Consider the following 20,358-nt stretch of genomic DNA (forward strand, 5'->3'; position numbering starts at 1 on the left):
ATGATGCAGCTGAGGAAGCTGATACCCAGAGGGTCAGTGGTCCACCCAGTTGTCCTGTCTAGAAGGGCAGAGGCCACCTGAAATGTAGCCTGGCTTAAGCCACACCCCTTTTTCTGTGACAGCGTAATAGCATGCCAGGCAGGGAAACAGGGCTTTTCATCTTTAGAAATCTCACATTAGAAGGTGAGCATTATTTGCTCTGTTCCCTTGGAAAGTGAATATGGCAGCAAGAAGCAAAAGCTATCAAGATATTGGTGCCCCATTGCTCAGGGTCTGTGCTAAGGAGATAGCTGAAAAGTTGTAAACAACCATGGCCCCTAAATGTTCATTCTGGTGTTATATAAAATCGAGAGAACCAGCCACACTTGAGTTTTCAGGTGTAGCCACAGCCCTTAGGTGCCCCAGGCTATGAATTGATTCTCCTCTATGTTTGGCCTTATTTACAGTTGTCCTTGCCTTATAAATTCTCCTGAGCTGGGTTTACAGTAAAACACGTCAACAGGAAACAGATGCTAAACCAAATTGTGTGGGAGTAGTCAGTCTGCATTTTGGAGTGAGAAAGCTCAGCAGAGGCCAAAAAGGAACCAGATACAGATATCTTGTTTTTTGTTGTTTTTTTTAAGGAAGCTGCTGCCCAGAATTTAGTTCAGAGCATCATTCTGAAAGGTAAATGGCCTTGGAACCACTTGTCAAAACTGACTTGGGAATGAGCAAACATCCCCTGCTTTTGGGTCAAGGGCCCAAGCAGGACAGGCAAAGGAGAGGGGGCATTTTGGGGGCTCAACTGGGAAATCAGCTCCAATATGTCTATTTGTTTGCAATAAAAAATCCAAAAGATTTCCACAGATCACTGCTGGGTGAGTTTTATGTCAAACAAGTGACATTTGGGAGTTCTAGTTTAGAAAGAAAATATTGGATGATTGAGAATTTGGATTGCCACATTTTGAAAGCTTTTATTATTTATTTCCATCGTGAACCTAAGCTCTGCTTGATTCCCATAATGGAGGAGACTGCACTGTTTTTGGTTGGGAGATTTTAACCCAGAGAGCTTGAAGGCATTCTGAAATGCTGGCAAATGGCTGCAAAAACATCGGTGACAGAAACAAGTGAGCTTGGTAGTTAGCTGGAGTGTCAGTAATTGGGATGCTGGCTGATTAGAATCTACTCTAATTTAGGCATTTTAACCCACATTCTGACTGTTGTCACACTAATGTGTATTGACAAGACACAGTGCATTACATTAACATGAGCCCAGAACTGCCTTTCCCCACTACAGAAAATTTTTAAAAAAGGAGAAGAAAAAGAAGAAAAGATATTCTTTGCAGAGAGCACATTTGGGGGATGCTGGTTGATCATTTGAGGCAGGCAGTTTTCTGTATAGCAGAAACAATTTTGAGAACCGGTGAGCTTTTAAGGTGAGAGAGGGGATAGAAAAGGCTTTTTTTTTTTTTTTTTAATTAAACGCATTTCTTTTCTCTGGTGCTTTTGAAGGTGGTGAAATAAGGTTTCCATCCCTATCAAAAATCTCCTTGGTAGGCTTGGCGTCTGTAGTTCAGTAGCTAGGGCACCAGCCATATATCCAGGAGCTGGTGGGTTTGAACCCAGCCCGGGCCCGCCAAACAATGACAACAACAACAACAAATAGCTGGGGCTTCTGGTGGGCACCTGTAGTCCCAGCTACTTGGGAGGCTGAGGTAAGAGAATTGCTTAAGCCCTACAGTTTGAGATTGCTGTGATGCCAAAAATAATAATAATAATCATAATAATCTTCCAGGCATCTTTCTGAAGAAATCTGGAGTTGCACGTGTTAATAAACAAGGTCTCCAGCCAGCAGAATTCACACTTGTGCAGAAGCCAAACTCTTACTGGTTTAAGCCTGTTACATAAAGTTATTTCTCAAACAGCACATAACAGTTTCTAATTAACCCCCAGAGGTGACACCAGGCTCAGATGATTTTGGTTGAGTGTTGGCTGATTGATTAGGATTCTATATCCAGGCAATGAATTTGGGGATCAAATTGGTTTTAAATTAACTTCTAAAAATGCTCATGTTTACCATCTGGTTTTGGGTCGTGGGCAAGGCTTGGGTCCCGGAGAGCATAAGGTAACAACCAATTCGTTATTTGGGGATTTATCTACAGCATTTCCTTCTTTTAAATCATCTTCCTTCCCGTTTTTTTTTTTTTAATTCCTGAGAAGGGGGGCAGTTGGTGAGCGGACATTTAATTTAACGTCTGTGCATCTGGCACAGCTCGTGTCTGCATAGGTTGCTATGTATCTAGCTGCTCGTCACATCTCAGCCTGCGTTGGCCACCGGGCCTGCCAGGCAGCAGGGAGGGCAGAGACAGCCCAGCCCCAGAGTCCTGCCTGGGGAGACATGAAATTGTCAGCCCTGGCCCCCAGGGATCTGTCCTCCCTGCATTCAGAATTTCCCCTCCTACTGAGGCGGTGTAGGGCTGGTAATAACTCAGCACCAGCACCTCCTCTTCTGTAAGCAGGATTAATGCCAGACCAGCCTAGAACGGTGGTTGCCAAAAGGGGAATAATTTTGAGGCCGTAAAAAGAACTCCGAGGCTGATTTTCTGATTTCTGAGAATTCTTGTGCTCCTCTGCTGCCCAGATCCTGGGTTTGGAGGAGGGAGAAAGAGGAGAAAAAGGTGGGCGGGCGTTGAGTCTGTCCCGTCCCCAGGGTTCCCACCGGGTGTCTGACAGGGGGTCTGCAAAGCCCAGGAGGACCACATCTGGAGGATGTGGGCTGGAGAAGTGCTTCCTTCCAGAAAAAGTCAGCCGACCTTCGAAAAGGCCTGCGAAAAGCTGTGTCAGGAAGAGGGAAGAGCTTGTGCAAATGTCCTGAGACTAGTAGACCCGAGTGAGGAGGGGCCCCGGTAAGAGCAGGCAGGGTCTGGACCCCACAGGGCCTGCTGGGCCGGCGCTCAGGGCTCTCCCTCCCAGGGGCCTGGACTCACCAGGGCGCTCTGCAGGGGGTGTTGGTAGCCGGTGGGCCGGTACTGCTGCCTCTCTGCCCAGTCCGTGTGGATGTCGCCCAGGTACAGCTCCTCTACCAGCCGGGGCGCGGCCGCGGGCTGGGGCTGCAGGTGGCGCTGCACGCGGACCAGGCTGAGCTCGTGCATGGTGAAGCCCAGGGCCGCCACGCAGTCCCTGCCCGCCCGGGCGCTCAGCAGCTCGAACAGCGCCCCGGGCAGCCAGGCTCGGGCCGAGGGCAGCCTCCGCGCACAGTCCCGCCCAGCCCGGGTCCGGTTGAGGCGCCCCGCAACATCCATGAGGGCTGTGCGGCTGTGGAAGACGATGCCCACCTTGTGCAGGTGGTAGTCAGCCTCAGTGGCACCGCGGGTGACCCAGGAGGCCCGACGCAGGCGCACTTTGCCCTTGATGAGCAGCGAGTGGGCAGGCTCCCGGCAGGAGGGGTCGGCGTAGTAGAACTGGTAGGCCCGGAAGAGGCGGTCGGGGTAGAAGGTATAAGAGCGGGTGAGGAACTCTGGGCCTGGGCGCACCTCGCAGCTACCAGGGGAGGAAGGGGATGGGGTTGGTGACCGGAGCGAACACAGGCCCCCTGGGCTTGGATGCCGCCCCTCTGCCTCCTTTCCAGGCCTCAGCTCAGGCCTGGGCTCCCACAGCCTCAGCTGCCCTGACCAGCCCTTCTTGGTCAGCCCCAACTTGGGCTGGGGGCTTCCACTTAGGGCCTCTGTTCTCCTTCTGTTCTCTTCTAATCGTCCTAACTGGGTGCTCCTTTGCAACCACTTGGGGACCTGCTGTGCCATGAGCCCTGGGAGGCAGGGTCCCATCTGCTTCTCTCTTCATTGGTGCCCTTTGCTGGGCCCTTGCTGAGTGAACGGAGGGAGAGGGAGGAAATCCGGGTGACAGCCCCCACCCCCTTCAACAGGCTGGCTTCCCTGACCAAGGGTCATCCATGTCTGTGACCAGGCTGGTCGATCTAAGTCAGGGGTCAGCAAGCCTTTTTTGTAAAGGGTCAAATAATCAATATTTTTGTTTTTGTGTAATGAGTGTGCCCGGCTGTGTGCTAGGGAAATTTCTTTCACCAGACGAGCAGCAGGCTGGGCTGGGCCCCAGACTCTATTCTGATGCAGTCAGGGCCAGGGATAGGGGCTGGAGGACTCCTGGGTCCACAGTCACAGTCTGGCTGGGGCAAGGCAGGCCCTGGGATGGTGGGTGGAGGATGAGCAGCCAGAGCCCTCCACAATTTTACTGTGTACTGCTGTTTTCTTGATGTTTTTCCTACCAGGGCTGTTGGAGCAGAGGAAACACATTATCACCTAGTGAGGAAATAATCCCCTTTTCGTTTCTTTCAATCTTCCTGATAATGTTGGGGAGCAGGTCTCTGCCGGGAGCGGGGTGTGTCTTTAACGCCAGCCTCCCTCTTCTGTCAGGTAGGCGACAAGTCTAGAGAGGATTTCATTATGTTGCTTTGTGTTTATAGAGTTTCTTTTTACAGTTCCCTCTTATTTATGACAAGTGGCTCTGTCTTCCATATGCAGGGTGATGTTACCCTTCCTTTAAAAATAATTCTATAACTATAAATGTGTAGAGCGGCAGAGTATGCCAATTATGCTTCAATAAAGCTATAAGAATAAATGAATATGTTTAAATAAATAAAAACAAGTTGGTTTAAAGAAAAATAGTAAGTAAACACTAGTATAGGATGGTAGTTAAAAATGTGTAGGGGTGACCCACACCCCTGAGGGTCTGGGGCAAGGCCTCAAGAAGAGGAAGATTTTCCTTAAGGGCATGAGACAAGTCACATTGGACATCTGGGTGGTTCCAGACTCTGGACCCTTTCCTGCACTTCTCCCAGGAAACAGCAAGATCTGTCTGGGGAGCACGGTAGGGAACTTTCTAGGAAGTTCTAGAAGAAGTTGCTTAAAAAGCTGCTCTAGAATGCTGTTGTTTTGGGGCAAGAGCAGCCTGCACCCTAGCTCTGTCTCAGAGTGACTCTGGTGGGTGGGGGCCTGGATCCCACCTGGACCATGCAGCTGGGTGGGGGCTGTGTGCAGCTAGCAGAGCCTGGGAACGTGCTCAAAATGGCTTTGTAGAGCTTGGGCCCCTCCCTCCGCCCAAAGCACTAGCAGATGTTTGGCAATTGAGTTTCTCCCTGACCTCAGGAGGTACGTTGAGGACATGAAGAGGCCAGTCCTTGACCCCAGAACAGGACTGGCCCAGCAGAGATGGTGGAGGAGTGAGGAATGGGCCAGGTGCAGAGGGGACCACAGTCCCCTTCTCCCAAACCCCAACCTTGGGAGGGGGCACTCAGCTGGCTGCTATGGGGGTTGTGTGCTGTAGATGAGGGGAAAGCAGCAGCTGGACTTCTGAAATTTCAGTGAATCTGTCAGGTCAGAAAGGGAGTTAGGAGAGGCCCCCTTCTTCCTGCCTCGGGGCCTTTGCACCAGCTGTACCCTCTGCCTGGCTCTTTCTTTGGCTCTCTGGATGCTGACTCTTCTTTTGGCTCTCAGATGAATGTCACCACCACTAAGATGACCCCACTGACTACCTTCTAAAGAACCTCCAGGTCACTTGCTATCATAGCTGTAGGTTTATTTCCTCCATTGCAGAGCTTGGCACTATCTAGAGTTTCTACTATTTACTCAGCGCATGTCTGCTGTCTACCCCGAGCACCTGGCTTGTTGTGGGTACGCAACAGGTATTTGTGTAATACGGGCTCCAAGTGCTGAATGAATGGATTTTATCCATTTGCTGTTTGTGGCTGGGTGAGACACTGGACACCGCTCCTGCCTCCCGCTGCACTCTTCAGAGGGGAGGTTAGCAAAGCCATGGGCTTGGCAGGTACCAGCCTCTTGGACAACTGGATGAATTGTGCCCATTTCCCAGATGTGGTCACAGAGGCTCAGAGAGGCAGAAGTCTCCCAGCCCAGGGCCCGTGGTGGAGGCGACCTAAGGTCTTACCCAGTAGAGATCCAGGGCCCATCAAGGCGTGGGGGTAGGACTGCAGTGCTGGGCACTCTGTCTGGAAAGGGTTGCTGACAGCGGGGCTCCCAGTGCAGGTGGCTGCCCCCTGTTGTTCCAGCTGCCTTTGAAGTGTGAGCTGCAAAGCAGACAGGCGTGGGTGAGAGATCTTAGCATAGACCAGCAACACAGCCCTACCTGCCTGCCCAACCCCAAGGGGACCTCCCTAGGAGGTAGCAGGGAGTTGGGGGTGCTATGCCCCTACCTCTGCTGTAGAGCCCTCCAGGCTGTTCCAGTTCTGGAGCCAGTGATGGGCTCCCACATAGGGGCAAGTAGAATTAGCTTCCTTGCTCATCTCCTGAGTCCCTAGATGTGCTTGACTTTCTCACCTGCTGCCCGTTCCTAGAGGCCACTCCCTCCTCATCTCACCTCAGTGCCGGGCCTCGGGTGTCCATCTCTGTATCTGTCCAGACAGTGCCTGGCACTTAGCCAGTACTCAGTGGCTGTGTGGTGAGTAAGTGAGTGTGTGGCCCACTGTGGATGCCCGGGGCTGAGCCATGAGGCCAATGGTACAGGCCATGCCTTTCTTTGTTTATTTTATTTTATTTTATTTATTAAATCATAGCTGTGTATATTAATGCAACCATGGGGTACAATGTGCTGGTTTTATATGCAATTTGAAATATTTTCATCAAATTGGTTAACATAGCTTCATGGCATTTTCTTAGTTATTGTGTTAAGACATTTATAGTCTACATTTAGTAAATTTCACATGTACCCTCGCAGGCCATGCCTTTCTTGCAGGGCCTCAATCCCTGATCCAGGGGCTGAGGGAGGAAGGTGACTGGGGGGGGGGGGGGGTTTGGACACAGGAAGTGAGGCCCAGTGCATGGGGCTCTTGGTCCTCTTGAACGATCCTCAAATGTGCTCAGCTCTGCCCTGGAGATGTGTCAAGCCAGGGCGTGGGACTGTTCACATTCTTTTCTAGGGGCCACTCAGAGGTGAGAGCGCCAAGGCCTTCAGCTGCTGAAGAGCAGCAATCCCCACAGAAGCCGTCATCTCCACTCAGGGGTGACGGCTGGAGACAGCCCAGATGGCGGGGTGTTGTGGGAAGCTTGGCAGCGAGCACTGTGCAGATATCACAGCCATGGGCTGTGCTTGCTATGCTGGCCACCAGGCCCAGCCCTGCAGACGGTCTTCCAACCCTGCTCTTCCCACGGAGCCTTCGGCCAAGGAGGGTGGGGAGGAGCTGACTCCTGGGGCACTGGCCTAGGAGTGCTGTGGGGCCTGGCAGGGGCTTCGGTCTGCTAGGAGGCCTGGGAAGGGCTGGGGGCTGAGTGGAGACGTGAACAATGGCAGATTCCACCCCTTCTCCCAGCTCATAGCTGCCTCTTCCCATCTGGGGTTCCGGAGGCCTGGGGATCCCACGCCACCATGGAGCTATCTGGCTGGACAACTTGACCCCAAGTTCCCACACCCTAGTGACATCTCAGGAAAATGAGGCAGAGCCAATTTGTCACTTCCCTTGAGGTCGAGGGGTTGCCTCTGGAGACTCTCGGCATATCTAAGAGCGATGCTGGTGACGACGAGGCTGACAGCAGCAGTGGCTCCTGTTAATTGGGTGTGGACTCTGTGGGTTTCCACGCATCATCTTTGACCTCTGCCACGACTCTGGGAGACAGCATTAGCCTTATCTTCTGGGAGGTGGGCTCAGTTTACACAGGGTAGCTGTCCCCCCGCCGCCCTGCACAGTGACAAAGCCAGCAGGATTTGAGCCCCGGTGTTCAGGCTTCAGGGAGTGGTAGCTGAACTGTGTGACTTGTTTTACATCCCCAGCAGCTGCAAAAGGAGCTGCTTTGGAGACTTGAAGAACACGGGGCTCTTGACACACTTGCTGGATGTGGGGATGAGGGGAGAGCAAAAGTGCCGTGGGAGCCCTGGGTCCCCACCACACCCTGATGACCCTCCCGGCTCACTGGCTCCAGTTAGCCAAATAGCAGACAGCAGAGCAAACACCAACCTCTGCTCCAAGGGTGCTCAGGGCAGAGGGAATAAGATACTAGTGGGGGACTTTCAAGAGAGAAACCGTTTTTTTATTTTTTTTTGAGACTGAGTCCCCTTCTGTCACCCTGGGTGGAGTGCTGTGGCATCATAGCTCTCAGCAACCTCAAACTCCTGGGTTCAAGAAATCCTCTTGCCTCAGCTTCCTGAGTAGCTGGAACTAAAGGCGCCCACCACAATGCTAGGCTAATTTTTCCTATTTTTATTGAGATGGGGGTCTCACTCTTGCTCAGGTTGGTCTTGAACTCCTGAGCTCAAGCAATCCACCCACCTCGGCCTCCCAGAGTGCTAGGATTACAGACATGAGCCATCGCGCCCAGCTGGGCTTTCCCATTTTAACCCAGCACATCAAATTTTTCAGGGAACCTGAGCCAGGACATTGCAGTGGGTAGATGAGTGGGCATCGGAGTTGGGCCCAGTCCTGGCATACCCCTCCCCAGAGTCCTGATCCAGGACGGACACACAGATACACCTCAGCATCAGCAACCTGAGCATTTGGGGGCCTCTGCAATCGACTTCATCGGAAGACACTGAGTTCCCTGGATTCAATTCTGCAGGTTAATTTGAACATCTCGGTGTCAATGAAACCTGTCCGAAAGTGTTGATTCGGGGAATGGATGGAAGCAAAGCGAAGAAAAAGATCAAATGGGGTCAGTGTTATTTGCCTGGTGGGGAAATCAAACTCACGTTGCCGAGCAGAAGAGCGAATGGGCCCTGAAAATTATCTTGTCATTGTTTCCACGACACTCGAGTTCCTGAGGAAATGTTTTCTGTTCTAAAGAAAACAAGCTCTTTATTTTTTTTGGTCTGCACCCTCTCTGAAGGCCTGGAGAAGGGATGGCCCTCCACGTTGCATTTTGTCACAAATGCTCAGATACTATATTTCTGCTAAGTTGTTTTAGTTTGTCATGTTTTTCTGCAAGAAATTGGGATTTAATTATGTCAGGAGACTAGGAGATACTGCTAAATCTCACTGTATTCAGAACATGCGCACGCAAACACAAAGAAGAACTGGGGACCTTGATCAAAACACCGGAGTGGAATATAACATCGCCTCTTGGTTGTACCGCAAGCCTCAACTTCAAGGTTGCAAAAATAAAATGAACCAATTATAAATGACTCCATGACATTTTCTCAATAGCATCTTTTGGGGGTAGATGTTTTATTTGCTTTGCTTTTTTCCCCCCCTCCCTCTTTCTCTTCCCCCAGAAAAGTCTTCACTAAAGAAACAACAAGTGAAAGCAGATGGTGTCGTGGGCTGGGTTACACAACTTTTCACAGGGACCTGATAAGTCGAGTTAAATACATGGACCAAATTGATTTTTATCAACCATGGATTTTTAATTAACACTGGTGTCCACTTACTGCCATTCATTATTTACTGTTTACTCACTAATTAAAAATTATGCTGCTTTTGCACTCATAAGAGCAGGGACATTTGAAATTAGATAGCATCGTTTAAATTACCTGCAGAATTAAATCTAGAGTGCCCAATTGCTCAGACCAAGCTACCAGATATGAAATATGATCTGCTCCAGCTCAATGGATTCTCCTAAGTCATAACACCAGGGGCAGGCTGCAGGGACAAACACCATACAGCCTGGGGCCTTACTGGGAAAGGGCATTTGCTGAGCCCTGCTGAATATGGGCACCTGTCTAAGGTTGTATGGGGTCATAATAATGGCGCCCACTGTCTCCTCCGTGCATGGGCACGATACCTGCATTATAGCTGTGAATCCTTCCACCCCTTACAGACTGTCCGGGGGGGAGCAGTGGGTCAGTGCAGGGCCCACGGCTGGACAAGGGAGTCTGCACACCCATCCAGAATGTGGGTGGTATCTGTGCCCTCATTTTGCAGATGAGGAAACAGGTTCAGAGAGGCGGAGGGACTCAGCCATTGTCAGTACCCAACAGGCAGATGATTCTTGGTCAATTAAAAAATATTTTAGTAAAATGCACCTACTGGTGTGTGTCACACTTTATGGGGGCAAGACATGATTGCAAGAGGGACTTTACCTAACAATTGCAATCAGTGTAACCTGGCTTATTGTACCCTCAATGAATCCCCAACAATAAAAAAAAAAAAATTCACCCTTTAAATCACGTGGAAAGCACGCAATTCGGTGCCATTTAGTACATTTGCAATACTGTGTGGCCACCACGGTCTCATTCCAGAACATTGTCCTCACCTGGAAGGAAGAGCCTGTACCATGAGCAGTTGCCCCCACTCCCGCCTTGGCTGGGCACCCGCTAACCCGCCTTCCGTCTCCTGCCTGTTCTGGGTATTTCCTGGAAATGGAAACAGACACAGTGTATCCTTTGCTCCTCTACTTTTCACAACAAGGCAGGTGTGGCTATTTTGCAGATGAACAACAAAGGCTTGGATGGATTTCACGCCCATGTCCACAACCCACGTTTTCTTCAAAGACCACAGACAGAGCAGGGGAAGGAGGGCCAGGCAGAGACGTAGGCTTGTCGCCAGTGGAGATGGAGGGATGGAAGCTCTTCACTCGCCTTTCTTTTGGAGCAAAAACAAAAGAAAAGCATTTTTCCTCTCCTAATTGGCTTGTCCCGAGGTTCTCGAAGCAAGGCACGAACGTGAGGGTGGGTGCGAGGTGATTTTAGGTGCAGTGGCGAGCACTTCCTAGCTCAGCAGTCACACGCTGGCTTCCAGGGTGTGAAAAAGCAGCCGCAGTTCTCATCGCCAGCTTGTGTCTTCACAGCCCATTTTGCTAGGAACTGACTTTTAAAGGGTGGGTGGGTAGGGGGCAATCTGGGTTTTTTTTTTGCAGCTTTTGAACCTGGGTTTGAACCCACCACCTCCAGCATATGGGGCAGGCGCCCTACTCCTTTGAGCCACAGGCACCGCCCAATCCTGGGTAATTTTTAAGTAAGTGGTATTTAATAAGCAAATGCATATGTGACTTGTGATGTGACAAATAGCCTTAGGGTGGGGCATGGAAAATGGAAGAAGGAGCCCATGGTAACTTTGTCACCTCACCTTGTGCTCAAGGAGAGGGTATGAGTTCCTGGTGGCTGCCCTGATGAAAGCCCACACACCGAGTGGCTCTCATCGTATGGAGTCAGAAAGTCTGAAACTCAAGAACAAGACGTGGGCAGGGGCAAGCTCCCTAGGGAGCCGCCAGGGGAGGGTCTCTCCCAGCCTCTTCCAGTGTCGGGGGGCTCCAGGTGTCCTTAGCTTGTGGCTGTGTCACTCCAGTCTCAGCCTCTGTCGTCATGCAACCATCGTCTTCCCTCTCTGTGGGTTTCCTCTGCCTGCATCTCTATATCCAAACCTCCCTCTCCCGTCTCTCACAAAGGCACCAATCACTGGATCAGGGACCCCCCCAATCTAGTCTACTTTACTGTAACTTGATGACATCTCTAAATGTCACAGCCACAGTACTGGACTTGCACATGTATTTTTTGGAGGGGGGGATATATTCAATCCACAACAGATTATCAAAGGCCATCCAAAACCTAGGTTCATTGCACCCCCCCTTATTACATGCCTGTTGTATGCAATAGGCTTTCTTGTGTGCAGAAAAGCTACATGTGACAGCCGACGCTGGGCTCACAGAGAGGCTGTGCTCCTGTGCTCACAGAGAGGCTGGCACTAGTTAAATAGACCCACTCCGGAACATACTTCAAGTCATCCTACCTGTCTCAAAGGAAATTTATGTGATAGCTAAAACCTTCCAGTGGTTTCCCAGTGCACTTGGAGCAACATCCACGTTTTCTTTACAGCCCCTGAGGCCTGTGTAAATAGGCCACTCTCCTCTCCAGACCCTGCTGTCCTCTTGTGCCGTGCTCCCAGCACTGTTGCCTCGCGGCCGTCAGCCGTGCTGTTCCTTCCCTCTGCCCTGTGCCCGGCTGTCTGTCTTACGAGGTGTTAGAGAAACCGCATCCCCCTGGGCAGCCCTTCCCAGGCACCGCCCTGTGCTCTCTCCAGTCCCTTCTCTCCTGTGTGGGTGCCCATCCACCCTGCAAGTATTCATCTGCATTCTGGTTTTGGCTTACTTTGATTTTTTGACTTTTCATTCTGAAATAATTTCAGAATTACAAAATGTCTCCAAAAGCAGTAGAAAGTGTTCCAATTTCCCCGTGAGTTCACATCTTAGAGAGACATTGCACACTGGGCTAATCCAGAATATGTACGTTAATATTGTACAATGGGTTGGACCCATTATCTCATTAATGGCACCTTTCTGGTCTGAGATCCGATCCAGAGTCCCACATTGCATGTAGCTGTCACCCTTAGTCCCCTTCAATCTGAGACACTTCTTTTTTTTTTTTTCTTTATTGTTGGGGATTCATCGAGGGTACAATAAGCCAGGTTACACAGATTGCAATTGTTAGGTAAAGTCCCTCTTGCAATCATGTCTTGCCCCCATAAAGTGTGACACACACCAAGGCCCCACTCCCCTCCCTCCATCCCTCTTTCTGCTTTCGTTTTTATGTTTCGAGACCTTGCCACTTCTGAAGCATGCCGGCCAGTGACTCTGTGGTTTGTTCCTCAGTATGGGGCAGCCTGACGTTTCCTCTTGGTTAGATCAGCTCATGCACCTCTGGTCAGAATGCTGAGAACAGCACAGTGTCCTCCCCAGTGCACCATCTTCAGAGACACTCCATCCAGTTGTCCCATTCCTAGGGGTGCTGGCTGATCGCTTGCTAAAGGAGGGCTTCGCCGCCGTTATTAAATTACTGCTTTTCTCTCTGTCATTAATAATTACCATATGGAAATACGAGGACAATTAAGTTTGTAAACTCATCCTAGAAAAAGTGCTCCATGCCTCACTGCTGAATATAACTATGGTCACCTTTGAAGTCCTCCCCTTGGGAAGCTATGTAGTGACGCCAGCACCTCACCCACCCTTGAAAGCACTACTTCTAGGATGAGTTCATGAACTTAATCGTCAGACTTCATATGACAGCTCTGATGACCATTCCAGAAAAAGAGCTCCAAAGCTGCTCTGAGGGGTAGGCTGGATGCTAGCCTCGGTGCACAGCTTCCCAAGGGGAGCGTTTCCAAGGTGACTATAGTGATATTCAGCACGAGGCGTGGAGCACTTTTTCTAGGATGAGTTCATGAACTTAATGTCTGACCTCATATGCCCAGAGATAATGGAAATATCTTGTATCTCACTCTAGATTCTCCCACTAATTTTAGCATCTATTAATAACCATTGGTAATTCTTGCCTAAAACAATTATTATGGTGGTGTTTTCCAAATGACCATTCTTCAGTTCCATCATGCTTATGAGTTTATTGATTGAAACTGTACTGTAAGGAAGCGCTGTCCCTTCCCCCCCACCCATTTGTCTATTATTCAGTTGCTACTTTTTTTTTTTTTTTTGAGACAGAGCCTCAAGCTGTCCCTGGGTAGAGTGCCGTGGCATCACAGCTCACAGCAACCTCCACCTCCTGGGCTCAAGCGAGTCTACTGTCTCCACCTCTCAAGTAGCTGGGACTACAGGCTCCTGCCACAACGCCCGGCTATTTTTTGGTTGCAGCTGTCATTGTTATTTGGCGGGCCCAGGCTGGATTCAAACCTGCCTCAGGTGTATGTGGCTGGCGCCTTAGCTGCTGGAGCCACAGGCACCAAGCCCAGTTGCTACTTATTTTAGTATGAATTCATAAATAATTATTTTGCTTTATCAGCTATGCGCCATAACTATCCTTGTTTATTTTCTTGCTCAAATTGTCCCTGATCTGGCTGTTGAGAGCTCCTGGAGTTTACCTCCTGTGTCCTTTATACATGGCTTTGTACTTTGTCATTTGTTGGCACCTGACAGATTTTTCAGGCTCATTTTGCATTTTCTCAGCCCAAAAGTCCTGGAATCAGAAGTTTCTCCAAGGGTCTCCTGTTCCTTTTGTTGGGGAATGGTGTTTAGAAACCAAGATCTGGGTGCCGAGTGTGCTCACGGCTAGTGGGATATCACTCTAGGCTTCTCAGATTTCCTTTTCTTTCTTCTTCTTCTTCCCCTTCTTTTCCTCCTTCTTTCTTTCCTCCTTCTTTCCCACCCTTCTTCCTTCTCCTCACAGTGCTCCCACTGGTCTGCCAGCCTCGTGAGAATAGGGTCTTCATCTCTCCTGCTCACTGCTGGTTCCTCAACACCAGGCACAGGGCTGGATCGATGCCCCATGTCAACTTGTGCAATGCCACGGAAAGTGCTTAGAACAATGCCTTCATATACTAAATTCTCATAAAAATGCTAGTGATCTAGGCAGCGCCTGTGGCTCAGTGAATAGGGCGCCAGCCCCATATACCAAGGGTGGAAGGTTCAAACCCAGCCCCAGCCAAACTGCAACAACAACAACAACAAAAATAGCCGGGTGTTGTGGCAGGCACCTGTTGTCCCAGCTACTCAGGAGGTTGAGGCAAGAGAATTGCTTGAGCCCAAGACTTTGAGGTTGCTGTGAGCTATGATGCCACAGCACTCTACTGAGGGTGACAAAGTGAGACTGTCATAAATACACAAATAAATATCGGCTTTGTACCTGTAGCTCAAGTGGCTAGGGCACCAGCCACATACACTGGAGCGGCAGGTTCGAAGCCAGCCTGGGCTTGCCAAACAACAATGACTACAACCAAAAAATAGCCAGGCATTGTAGGAGGCGTCTGTAGTCCCAGCTATTTGGGAGGCTGAGGCAAGAGAATCGCCTAAGCCCAAGAGCTGGAGGTTGCTGTGAGCTGTGATGCCACAGCACTCTACCAAGGGCGACAAACTGAGACTCTGTCTCTGAAAAAAATAACAAAAAACCAAGTTATCATTACTACTCTCAGCTGAATGAATGAATGACTTGTGCCCCATGAGAGCATGTGTGAGAGTCCTTTGTGGACACTTCTGCCTGGGGACGGGATGGGGGTGGCTTAGGGTCAGACTTGAAGTGGGAAGGGGAGAAAGAGAAGCTTTGCAGCTGTTGGAATTGCTAAGAGTCTGGATGAGGGTGAAAGGGTGGTCAGCCAGGGAGTTCCCAGCAGGCTGGTCCAAGCAGGAAGACAGGAAAGAGTAGAGGTGAGGGGAGATTTGTGTGACCCTCAGATCACATTGTGGGCCGAGGTGAGCTGGATCCAGCCCAGGAACCTAATGCCAGGTTTTAAAGCCTTTGTTTGCCCCTGGAATCCACCCCAACTAAACTGGGACCCTGCCATGGTCCTGTACTCCTCAGGAAGGCTCCACAGCCTGGTCCAGCAGAAACAGAGACCCAGCCGTGCGTGAAAGCCACGTATGCGATTTTGCTAGCCTGTGGTGTTTTCTAGCCCCCATGTTATAAAAGCTAAAAAGAAACAGGTGAAATTAATATGAACAGTGTATGTGATCCAGCGCTCAAACATTGTATTTCAACATGTAACAGATACAAAAACTACTAATGAGACATTTTTATAATTATTTTCATACCCAGTCTTCAAAACGTGGTATACATTTTACATTCACAACACAACTCGTTTTTAACAGGCTGCATTTCAGGTACTCAGTGGCCACATGTGGCTGGTGGCTGCTAGCAGGGCTCTGGCTCAAGGAGGTGTGTGTCACATTTTAATGCATCAGAGGTTTTCAAGTTAGTTTCTGAAGGCCCTTGGAGTTATTTTTGGTACAGAGGGGGAGACACAGCAAGTGGGATCTAGTCTCCTACCCCCAGCTTCAGCCCAAGCCGCAGCTCCCACCCATTGTTCTGGTTATATACCCCGAAATTTGTAAGATCTGCTTTCTTAAAAAATCAGTTAAGTAAAAAAAAATAGTCTGAAATCCTCTGGTTTATTTCAAAACCCTCAACTTGAGGTAATTCACCTAGAATGTTTGGACTTGGAAGCTTATACACATTTTATTTTATTTATTTATTTATTTATTTATTTTTTGAGACAGAGCCTCAAGCTGTCACCCTGGGTAGAGTGCTGTGGCATCACAGCTCACAGCAACCTCCATCTCCTGGGCTTAAGCAATTCTCTTGCCTCAGCCTCCCAAGTAGCTGGGACTACAAGTGCCTGCCAGAATGCCTGGTTATTTTTTGGTTGTAGTTGTCATTGCTGTTTGGCAGCCCCGGGATGGATTCCAACTCGCCAGCTCTGGCATATGTGGCTGGCGCCTTAGCCGCTTGAGCTACAGGCACCGATCCCTTATACACATTTAAAATAAAAATTTCAGCAATGGATCCCCACCCAAAAAATTACCTCTCTTGATTAGAGAAGGCCGGCTTTTATAAACTGAGAAGTTCTGGCAGGCTCTGTCCACCCCGCCAGCAAGCTGTGGAAGCCGGCACCATGTTGCCACCGCAAAAGATGTGCTTTCCAATGAAGTCATTGCACAAAAGGCATGCAGAGTTTCCATGTGAACTCCACCAGAAGGGTGCAGACTGGCACGCTAGGACAGTACCAGCGAGCCACGGAAATGTGAAGATAGACTTTGAATTCTAAGGAGCCCAAACTTCCCCTTTGGTGTGGATGGCCGGTCCTCAGATACCCATTTTTCTCACTTGGCCAAAATTGAATCTCCTCATCCACTTAATCTGGGAGGCTTTGTGTTCAGGACTTCAAGGGGGCTTGGGAGACGGACTTTGCTATCTTGGGAAATGCAGGAACCGTTTGTTTTAGAAACGGTACTCTCTACTTCCCACACCCTGTGGCGCCCTCAGCCTTTGAAGTGTGTCCGCCTCTGCTTGGCGAGCTCAGAACATTTGGAGGCTTCCCTGAGAAATTCGGGAGGCCCTGGGCAGCTGGTGAAGATTCTGAGACGTGAGAAGCAGGAGGGCCGTCAAATGGAGAAGTTGCATGTTGAAGGGCTATGGAGGGACACAGCTGGGTTTGTCACTGTCCTCCTGGGTCTCCGTAAGAAGTCCTGGGTTTGGCTGGCTTTGCCTGGTGCCTCCTGGAGAAGGTTTTCTGTGTGCAACTGCGTGAAGTTAATGAGGAAAACATTTCGTGAGGGGAGCAGTTGGCCACGGAGCATGTCTCCCCAAGGCCTCCGCTCAGCATTTCCTGCTGAGGGACAAGGAATCGAACAGCTCAGGGAATGGGAAAGTGATGGGGGACTTGAGGAGACAGAATCTGGCCCACCAAGCCCAGCTCCTCAGCCAGGTTTTTCTGTTTGTTTCGGAATGTTCCAGAACATCAAAACTCTCCCTCGGCCCCATGATAATGCTAATTACTCTCACTCTGGTTGGGGCTCCCACCCAGATGAAAACTGGAAAATTCCAGCTAAAGCCCAGCTGTTTCCAAACAGCCAGGGCGTCAGAGTGATTGATGGAAGTTTTTCCCTTTTCATCCAGATGTTCTGGTGTCTTGGAGATGAGGCCTCGTTAGCCCCAGTTCAGCGCTTGTGTTCCCAGATCTGTATGTTGGCCCTTAGACATTCATAATTTATGCTGAATTTGGTCAATGTTCTCTACTGATAACGATGTCCCACCTGGAGCTTTGAGTAGCTTGGTGAGGGCAGGTCATATGCTCTGGCACTCTGCCCATGGTCCTGAGGACACCGGGGTCTCACTGGACATTCTGGGGCCAGCCCTAACAGGGGTAGCCACCAGTGCATATTTACATAACAGAACGTGTGTCTAGGAGTCTCCAGTTGGCCAGAATCCTTCTTAGTTCTCTTGGCAGAAGACTGAAGCTTCCATTGTTCTATAGAACTGGGATTTGGCAAGATAATTGCAAGGTATTGACACACTCAATAAGAAAGAAGACGCCTGTATGCGTGGCTGTGAAGACTCCCCATTGAACTCAGAAAAGGATGCATGAGAAGGAATCTTGGAGCACCACCTTGGGGAGCCTCCCTCTTCATGGGGCCTTGGGGACTGGCTGTCCACTAGGTCTTCCCCAGAGGGGCCAAGAACCTTGTCGTGTCACAGAAACATTTAGGTTTCGAGGAGAGAAGGGTGGAGGCTGGTGGTCTCCATGGAGTCTCTTTGAGTCTGAGAACCATCCAAAGATGCGGAGGGTCCATGGGGAGGAACCCCAGCGTGGGGGAAGCACACCACTCGATGGGCTGTTCTTGGGAGTCTCCACAAGGGGGCCCTCTTGAGCTGCGGTTGGGGTGGTTGGGCGCCCCGGGTGAAACCCGACACCTCCTCGGCGGCCTCGGCCTCCAGCCCAGGGCCGTCCGGCCTCCCTCCATCCACCTTCCGCAGTCTTCGGGGAAGACGGAGCCCGTCGAAGGCCAGCTGAGGGGCCTGCGATCTCTTCCACGTGGGAGATCCTCCTTTCCACGCCCACGGAGAACCTATTTCGAGACCCAGGCTTCTCGCAAGGTGATGGGGAGGGAGCCACCGAGCCCCGCCTCCTTCCCGAGAAGTTTGCAGCACAGAACAGCTACTCCAACTGGAGCTCCCAAAGAGGGCGTCGGGGCAGCTTCATAAACAATGAAACCCAACAACATCTCCCCTCCGCCCCAAAGAGAGACATGGGCAGCGGAGGCCTTTGGGTAGGCTGGGACAGGAGGCACTGAGATTCTAAATGCAAGAAAATTATTGTAATTTAACAAATCAATTTTTCTTGCATTGTGTTGAGATGAAGTCTGTGGTCTCTTTCATACATTCAAAATAAGGAATTTCCCTCGAGTGCAATTTTGTGGGAAAACCTACATCATGTTTTGAAAAACCCATTTCGTTAGGAGTTTACCAGACTTTATTTTAAGAGAAATGGTAATATTTAATTATGGCATTATTTTACCATCTAGAAAATTAATATGTTTTCGGAGTTTGAAAAGAGAAAGGCCAGCTGGAAGTCCAAACCCTGTTTTTAAATTACCATACAAATAGAATCCTAAAGACGCAAATATTTGCTTAAGTGTTGCAGACAAGGTGCAGGAAAATGTGTTGGCTTCCGACGTTAAATAAACAGGCTAGTAATTCTTGCTCTCCCCCTGACCCTGGACCTGCCGAGCTCTTCTCCGCGTACATAGCTCAGAAGGGGACAAAATCGCGCTCACCCGGATGACCCCTGCGGATTAGTCATAGAGGTATTAAGGTTCCTTCACAGTTTTAGACAGATGTTATGCCCACATTTTACCCATCTGCTCCACCAGCACCACAAATCTCTGTGGTGGGTGTTGCAACTGCCGGTCCTTGGATGCCAAAGGAGAAGGGAGAGCCAGCATTGTCTTGCTATCATCACACCACCCCTGGGCAGCAAGGCCCAGACTCAACACTGGGCCTGGACACTGTAAGTCCCAGCTTCTTTCCACCTGCACCTGTAGCCCCTGAACTCCACAGTTCTTGAGCACCTACGGTGTGCCTGGCCATGGGCTGCAAAGATGCTTTTCCAAAGGCTCAGGGGCTGTTGTTTCAAGGCAGGTGTTCTACCAGGCACACAAGAAGTGGGGCCATTGGGAGGGGCCCTGCTTGTCTGGTAAGATGAGAAGCTCCTTAGCAGATGGACAAGAGTGTAACGGGTACTCTGGGCAGAAGCCGCGCAGGTGGCAGGGAGGTGTGAAGTAATAGGTACTCTACTCTGAGCAGAAGCCGCGCAGGTGGCAGGGAGGTGTGAAGTAATAGGTACTCTACTCTGAGCAGAAGCCGCGCAGGTGGCAGGGAGGTGTGAAGTAATAGGTACTCTACTCTGAGCAGAAGCCGCGCAGGTGGCAGGGAGGTGTGAAGTAATAGGTACTCTACTCTGAGCAGAAGCCGCGCAGGTGGCAGGGAGGTGTGAAGTAATAGGTACTCTACTCTGAGCAGAAGCCGCGCAGGTGGCAGGGAGGTGTGAAGTAATAGGTACTCTACTCTGAGCAGAAGCCGCGCAGGTGGCAGGGAGGTGTGAAGTAATAGGTACTCTACTCTGAGCAGAAGCCGCGCAGGTGGCAGGGAGGTGTGAAGTAATAGGTACTCTACTCTGGGCAGAAGCCGTGCAGGTGGCAGGGAGGTGTGAAGAAGCAGAGACAGCTGGAAGAGGGCACAAGTAGTCCCTGTGACGGGTGTCCATGTGCAGCTCGGAGGGTTGTCATGGGAGGGGTACAGGGGGAGGCCTTGCCAGCCATCTCAGGGACCTGGAGTGTACTCCAGGAGAGGGAGGTAGAAAAGCAGTGTTTTCCAAAGGGCGCTGTTCCCACTGGGCGGCACTGCCTGTGATTCCAGGATGGTCTGTGATGAACATTTCACATCAGCTTAGTTTCTTGTCTATTTTGACTCAATTCAATAACTGACACATCAAGTCTGGGTTGATGTTAGGCACAGAGGGATTGATGGTTTTAAAAATAAGTTAAATGAGGACGGGCTAGTTGATTTGGAGAGAAATATTGACACAGTTGTAGGACAGTAGCAGTCAGATGTGGCCAAATGGCCGAGTGGCACATGGGGACAGGTGGTTGGAGGCCAAGACTCTAAGGCCACTGTTAGCTTGTGTTAAGGGTGATGTCAGGCACATGTGGG

General features: G+C 50.2%; 1 protein-coding gene across 1 annotated transcript in view; it reads right to left on the reverse strand.

Moving 5' to 3' along the window:
- The window catches only part of APCDD1L (APC down-regulated 1 like), a 50,383-nt gene that overhangs the window by 2,964 nt on the left and 27,061 nt on the right, over positions 1 to 20,358 (reverse strand). Inside the window, exons 2-3 of the mRNA XM_053574157.1 lie at positions 5,938 to 6,076; positions 2,967 to 3,519 (exon numbers count right to left, since the gene is read on the reverse strand). Coding sequence (XP_053430132.1) covers positions 2,967 to 3,519; positions 5,938 to 6,076 — 692 coding nt within the window. The remainder of the gene's footprint in view (positions 1 to 2,966; positions 3,520 to 5,937; positions 6,077 to 20,358) is intronic.

Source organism: Nycticebus coucang, chromosome 21 (genome assembly GCF_027406575.1).
Source record: "Nycticebus coucang isolate mNycCou1 chromosome 21, mNycCou1.pri, whole genome shotgun sequence".
Taxonomy (NCBI): Eukaryota; Metazoa; Chordata; class Mammalia; order Primates; family Lorisidae; genus Nycticebus; species Nycticebus coucang.